The following is a 7,500-nucleotide window of genomic DNA, read 5'->3' on the forward strand; positions in this document are numbered from 1 at the left end:
TGGCCAGAGCCCAACTAAATCTAAAATCTGCCACACCACATGCTCTAAAACCTCCACTGGAGGCTGCACAAGCAATATGGACAAATGCATCACACTGCACATATTTCCTCCTGTAATATTATGAGCCTGATTTTTGTCATTTTTGAAAGATTGGAAGGTAAAGCCATTTATCTGGGCAGGAAGCATTTATTTGTTCAAAAAACACTAACGCTGGAATAAACAGAAATAAACAAAACATTGTAATCCAATGTCCACACACGGTCAGAGTGTAGTGGTGTAACTTTTTCTGTGAAGAAGTTGAAGAATTCCAGTGTGTTCAGTGTCTAGTTTGGAACCAAGCATGAAATTTATGATCGATTCCAATTCTTCTCCAAAACTGGCCGGTTTTTATCAGATGAAGCTCACGCTGTGTGGACTAAAAGAACACATGAAACACATGAAGAACCAAACTTGTGTTCTTCAACTATTCTTCTAACCAACACGTCAAGAACCTTTACTGAAAACAAGAAATGATCCTTACTTTTTCTTTTGTTCATTGGTTTGTTTTTATTCTAATTTATATTTTTATTCTAATTCTAAACACACTTACCGAAATATTGATTTTGCCGCGCTAGATTTTATTATGACAGAGCTCTAAAACTGAAACTCAGTGTTTAAATCTAGCTCTCTCACTCTGCGCCACAGTGAGGGTTAAATAGCTGCAGAAATGCCAGAGCTGTTTCTGCAGGGCCTCATGTTTCAGAGCCTGCTGGAGGAGCAGAGCGCCTGATTTAAGATCAGAGTGGCTGACTGCTGCTGCACACACATTCCTACAGCACGAGGGACAGCGTCTGATTCCAGAGCACGATATATGAATGCTGATTTGGGGGGGTGGGGGGTGGGGGTGGGGAGTGGGGGGTGTACAGCATTCAGCTTTAGTCCTGAACATGAACTCTCTCACTGGGCAGGACTTGGCTTGACCAGACCAGACATGCCTTACAGACTCACAGCTGCTGTTATTTGTCCAGCGTCACCAACACAACAGCAAAACATACTGTCCACACACACACACACACACACACACACACACACACATGACCAGAAAGGGGAATTCCCACTATGACTCTTAATTTGGACATGATGAATACATAATGCTTGTTGTCAGTTTCATCACAAAACCTCATATCGTCAACAAGTAACTTTTTCATTATGTAACTTCATTTGATTTTATTTAGGAGAAAGAAATCTGAGATTTTACTAAATAGGTAATTTTGGACCATTTGTTTCGGTCCATTCATCATAAAGTTGCCATTTTCTTAAAAAAATGGAAAAAGAATTCAAGCTGAGTTTGTAAATGAGACGCTTAAGTGTGAACCTTTTAAAACAACGCCACCTAAAGTAGAGGCTGAGAAAGATCTCCTAAATCTGTATAGAACTTGTACATCTGAAGGTTCTTTAAAAATGTTTACGCTCACAGTTCTCAGACACAAGTGGACCGCTCACCGGCGTGTGGTGTAATGCCTTGGACGAACCGCTTTTGGTTCTCTGCTTCTAACGAACCTTTCAACTGTAGCTTCTGTAAAGAATCGGTCTTTTATTTGTACTGAACTGGGGTGCAAACACTTTCTCTCTTGGGGGCCAAAGTGCAGTGTTTACAAAGGGCTGAGGGCCAAATAAACAAACAGATGTTACGATTCAAATCCAGGTTTGAGAAATATGATTTTACAGCACTACAATCTATTTCTGTTGTTTTAATCATATATAGTGTAAAATTATGTTGATTCTATCACTGGGTGAGGGGGTGGGATTATGGTGATTTTCTGGCAGGCCAAATCAAACGTCCTCTTGGGCCAAGCCCACCTGCAGGCTACACTTTGGGCAAGCAAGCTTTCAGAATCTTTTTACAGTTTAAAAGAACCTTCACATAATTTAAAGATTCTTTAAAGTTGAAAGGTTTTTGTATAAAACCCCAAAACATCCAACAAACAACCTGAACCTGTTCTTTAAAAAAATAATACAAGACGTAATAAAACACACCAGGGTCTCCACTAAGCAAGGGGATTTCAGGCTGTTCTGTGCACAAACAGGATGTTGTAGCCTGTTGTGGTTAACCATGAACACGATATTGCAAGTACAAAAAGTCAATTATTTTAATTTTCAAATCAACACAAATTCTTCTACTATAATCCTCTATTCTGATACATCATGATTTCACATGTCATAACGTCTAAATCATGCTTTGTGCTTGTGTTCCGTAATAAATCGTACGAGTTCTGCTAAGGTCTCTCAACATCTTCTGCTTATCGATAAGCGCATTGAGAGAGGAAACAAAAGAAGAGACACGTTGAGTTCCCCTAAATTCAGCAGTTGGATGAGGAAGATAACGTTCTTTCACTACACAGTCGCTTTTCCTCTGATACTATCAGTACATCCGCTCAGATCAAAGCCCTGTGCCTGACAGCTTCAGAGAGATTAGCCAAGGCCTTAACATTCAATCATGATGAAAACATTTAATTGCTAGAAGTCGAGTTTTTCTTTTTTTTTATATACACAAAAGTGATTTTCTAACACACTGGGCATCACATTTGCATTCCACTTACATTCTAAATGCGACTACAAAGGGTTAAACATATCTACTGTATATAAGGCATATACTCACATGTGTGTGTCTTCTTTGTTACAGGTACATCTGAAAGAGACAAAAGACAAGAACAGGATAGATTCAGTATCAAATATCGTGTTCACACAGTGTATCTGATCGCCAGTCTGTGGAAAGCAGCCGGGAAACCTCAGGGCCTTCTAGAGAAGTCCTAATGAATCCTGGGAATTAAAATAATACGTGTACCTTTTAGTTCATCTTTTATTATTAGGATCGTCAGGCTTGTATTTAAACTCTCCAAGTACTGCAGCTCTACTCGTATTTCATTGTTTACTTTTGGGTAGAAATCCTGCCTAAAGAGAAATTGTGCAGCTAAGGCTTGAAGGTCTCACACATTAGATTCATCATAATTAAACAGTGACAGCGGAATCAACCAATCATGTTTGACTTACAAAGTGTGGGACTACTACTGTGATAAAACGCCACCCTTGGCCTTTCGAAAGTCAGTGACTGAAAACGAGCAGCAGCCTTATAGTGGATTTGAAAGCAGCACCGGGTTCTCTTTGGGTTCTTTGTCTTTAAGGGGACAATATTTGTAAGTGTAAGTTACAAGCTTTAAATAAAATGTGGAGTGTCAATACAAGAGGTCATATTTATCTCCAGACAGTCTAACTGGATTAGAATAATTATGGTGGTTCCTCTAATAGAAGATTTAGCACTGCTGGAAACTTTCATTAAATTCAAGCACTGAATTAGTTAAGTACTGAAATTCAAGAGTTACAAATCTTAACGAGAGTATGCTTATTTCTCACCATGTTCCTGTTTCTGTGCACACAGGCCACTGTGATGAAGGTAAATGAAAGATCAATGTCCGCATGAGACATTTCTGTGTGTGTAGACAGGACCAAGTACCACTGAGTCAGAAACCCCTCGTGGCCCAATTTATAATTTACCCAGGTCATATTTTACTGCTCAGTCTCAGGAGAAGCCAACATCAATCTATCCTCTCCTTTTAATCAGAGCGGTTGTACTACAGCCAAGGACAGCTATTCTAATGCAAAGGAGCCATCAGAGAGAAATATAATACCTCATTACTTGTGCTACAACCATTGCTGCTTATCTTGAAACAAGACACATGTAGTTAATGGCGAGTGTCAATCAGCAAAGAACAGACTGAACTGGTCTGTGTGTCAATTGAATTTCAACATAAATTCCAATAAGCTGAAGACGGAGTTAAGCCAAAGACAAGGCTGAGCCATGAGCTATAAAATAAATGCAACTCAATCATCTAATATCCTGCAGACCTTCCCACCCCTATATGCCCCACTAATTGAGGAGATGCCTCATAATGTTAGAGAGCGAAACAGCAGTGAATCTCCTGGCACTCGAATTTCTGCTGCTTCCTAATTGGTTTAACTTCTCACTCTCGGTCTCAAACAGTCTCCCTCCGAGTCTCTTTGTGTCTCCTTCGATTTACACTGGACTTTCCCAGTAATCCCCCATTCATGCTAAATTTGGCCCTTGAGACACAAGATATGGTTTTGAAATGTATGCAGAAGCCACATTTAAGGACTAAGATATGTAATAAGATAATGCTGTACTTAATGTTCATCTGAGGTTAAAAGAACTCACATTATCCTTTTATATCCACTTCAAGCTTATACACCTCTCGTCCCTGGAACTAAATTGCACAAGTCCACTTACATGTACAAACAAAGACAGTACAGCTGCATGTAAACAGGTGCAGTCACACCAAGCGTGAAAAACCCTGTACAAACTGAGTAATGCAGATGTACAATCAGCAACCTGCTCTGTAGGCTTGATTATTTTCATTGGGCTAAAACTGATCGTGGATCAGTGCCATTCAGGGATTGATTATTAACTACAGGGATTAGGTGTAGTATGAAGCTTAGCTTAGCTTAATGTCTCATAAAACTGTAAACATCCGATCCAATGAATGTTTTAAAAAAGTTGTAACTAGTAACCGATTAAACCCTAAAGGTTAGCATGTGCACCCAATCTACAATCCGTCACCCTCACAACTACATGAAGATACTTGGAAGACATGAAGAACAATAATATCATGCACCCCCCCATCCAACCCCCCCAGTTCAACTAGCTCAGAGACTCGTCCTAATAATGTGTTTCTGTCGGAAATATGGAAATAAGATGCACTATGATTCCCGATTTGCACTGAATTGAGCTACAAACTGCTTCAAACAGTTCAACGCAGTTAAACGTGAGGAAAACACGAACTTGCAATCAAGTGATTACATCTCTACTGAAAGGCTCAGTCATTCCTGGCTGACTTTATTTCAGTGGACTGATAAATCCTGCTTGTTGTGCATACACACAAACATGCAGGTTGCCAGGCCCAATGGAGGTGACAGAATACTGGTACCTGAGGCTGGCTTAGCACGCAGAAGGTATCAGACAGTATCAGGAACAACTGAGGCAAAAGTAAACAAAGAACCTTTGGCTTTGAAAAGCGGGGACCGTGCTGCAGTCTCAGAAACATGTTTCCGTTGGCTGAGTCAGTGCAGCATATCGGTCAGTTGCATTTTTAAAGATGGTTGCAGGGGACATGTGCATTAGCAGCCTGCTCTGAGTATTAGTCTGCAGCAGCAGGGAAATACAGCGCCCTGGGGTTTGAAGTCTGTCTAGTCACATGTGTGGATTTTTTTCCATGTTATACGATTTATTGAATACTTGAAGAAGTTTCCTTTCAAATGAGCCAGAAAGGACCCGTGATGACAGCACAATGACAGCATCAATTCAAATACAGACTACTGTATGTTATACTGTACACTGCATGGCGGCTTGAGCTGTACGTGTACAGGAGGCTCCTAGGCGTTGTACAGTATTGATCAGTAATTAGCAGACTTGCTGAGTTTCAGACACTTTTGAGTTTAATAAGTGTTTGATCTGGACATTTAAGGGGTAAAATGCAGCGCTCTCAGTTTGATGCAGCATTTTGTTCATTCAAACAGATACCAGCCATTTCTAAAAAGCAATGCAGCTCAAGGGCGTATGAGGCGTGCTGGTCTTATTATCCAGGCTAACGCCAAGGTTTCTTATTACAGACGCAAATAAAGTACACAAGTAAATAAACAGTGCTTTCTCAATTTTATGGGTTTTGGTTTCGAGTCATCCTTCCTTCAAGTTTTTAACTTCATTCCAAAAGTAATCTTGTGTTCTGTGTCCTGTCTCAGTGACATTTGGAGAAATATAATAGACAGATGGCTCCTCTGCTTGCAAACTCAACCCCTGAGGCTCTGATTACTTAATTAACTGAGTTTGGGCCAAACCAGCCACGATATGCATCGTGCCTCATGTGCTTATTTGCTGGGTTGAGTGGGTCTGAGGAGGGCCGGCCAAGTTCAGTCTTTCACTGAGGAATTTACACATCCCTTTCAGCCAAGCAGTCAAAACAATTAGTTTTCAGAGACTGAGTCTACTGCAGTGACACAGTGACCCTGTGAGCGAACAAGACAGGCCTGGGAAGACTGGCTGTGTTCTTATGAAATACTGGAATTCTTCATTTAGCAGCTGTGGGTTCTCCGAAGGCTCCGAACTGCACAAATGTCTTACAAAAATACTCCGAATTCAACACTCAGATTCTTTTATCCGGTAAACATACGTGGTCTGCTTCTGTCTGTGGTGTGAGAGAAAAAGTCCAGAAAGGAGCAAAACGGTGCTGCTAAAGGAAAATGGACCCACTCCGAAGCACAGTCTTGTGATCCGGTTGCTGTTCTTGTTCTTCCTTTATCATGGCAGTAAGCTCTAGCCAAAGTGGCCTGTACGAGTGGATCTCTGATGCTTTCTGAAAAGAAACCGTTCTTGCTCTTCAAAGGCGCTTTTTAAGGATTTCAACGTCCAAAACATGAATCCGCTTAGAATTTATCAACGGAATGTTCAAAGTTTAAGCATGAAGTTGAGCAACTAAGAAGACTGCCTTGAGTAAATATCAACTTTGCCTCAAAAACATAAGAACTGTTGCAGAATAATGTTAATATCAAGAGAAGCTTCCGAAAGATCTCACCTAGAGTGAAAAGGCGTGTTCTAGATCAGCACAGCATCACGCTTTGGGACTTTCTAAACAGCAAACAAAAGAACCGCCTCACTCTACGGTCACTTTATGTGACTCATGCTAGTCTTGTGCGCCTTGAGCACGCCTGTCGCAGTAGAAGACGCCCTAGTGAATAGATATAGACTGATTTTCTTACATGTGCCTAGAGCTCATCTCTCCTCTTCACTCTGCCGCGATAAAATTTTAACAGGTAGAAAGTAATTCTAATGTAAAATGCATCTCTGATTGACAATCGATATTAAACAGGTTCCTCAAGCTTAAAACGTTAAATTGCATCTATGAAGCACGAGCATTCAATTCAGGTCAGGTCTAGTGTTTTAGGTTATTGGCTAAAACAAATCAGGTTAACCCATTTGCAAGACTTTCTAGATCTAGCTGAACATTTTACTGTTTACAGTGAACTTCACAAATAAAATGCAGTAATAAATGTAACATCAGAAGAACCTTGAAGGTTCAATGCGCCCACAGATCTAAACAGAACATTGTTGGTTTGAGTCTGGAAGAGGGCATCAGCAGGATTTCTGCCAAACAATGGCCACAATTTCCAAACATGAAGAAAATGGAAGAAGCTGAAAGGCTAAAATTTGCAATTATTCACCAAACAGGTTCTGACAGCTTTGCCTGGATGCCAGCAGGTGTGCCGCCGTCTTGGCTGTGCCAATTCTTGCATCTTTCTTTTTCTTTTAAACAGGCGTCACCTAAACCTTTTCATCTGGACATGGACCTACACCTTTTCAGCCACCAGGCAGACCTTTCCATGAAGTCTATGAAGCTCGTATGGTAAAAAGAAGGCAGTGTTGTGCTGAATAACATAAGAGAAAACCTCTTACAG

General features: G+C 40.6%; 1 protein-coding gene across 1 annotated transcript in view; it reads right to left on the bottom strand.

Annotated features, from left to right (window-relative positions):
• rorab (RAR-related orphan receptor A, paralog b) overlaps positions 1–7,500 on the bottom strand; it is a 53,262-nt gene that overhangs the window by 21,687 nt on the left and 24,075 nt on the right. Inside the window, exon 2 of the mRNA XM_017721564.2 lies at positions 2,639–2,668. Within this exon, the coding sequence (XP_017577053.1) occupies positions 2,639–2,668 (30 nt within the window). The remainder of the gene's footprint in view (positions 1–2,638; positions 2,669–7,500) is intronic.

The sequence above is a fragment of the Pygocentrus nattereri genome, chromosome 15 (genome assembly GCF_015220715.1).
Source record: "Pygocentrus nattereri isolate fPygNat1 chromosome 15, fPygNat1.pri, whole genome shotgun sequence".
In the NCBI taxonomy this organism is placed as follows: domain Eukaryota; kingdom Metazoa; phylum Chordata; class Actinopteri; order Characiformes; family Serrasalmidae; genus Pygocentrus; species Pygocentrus nattereri.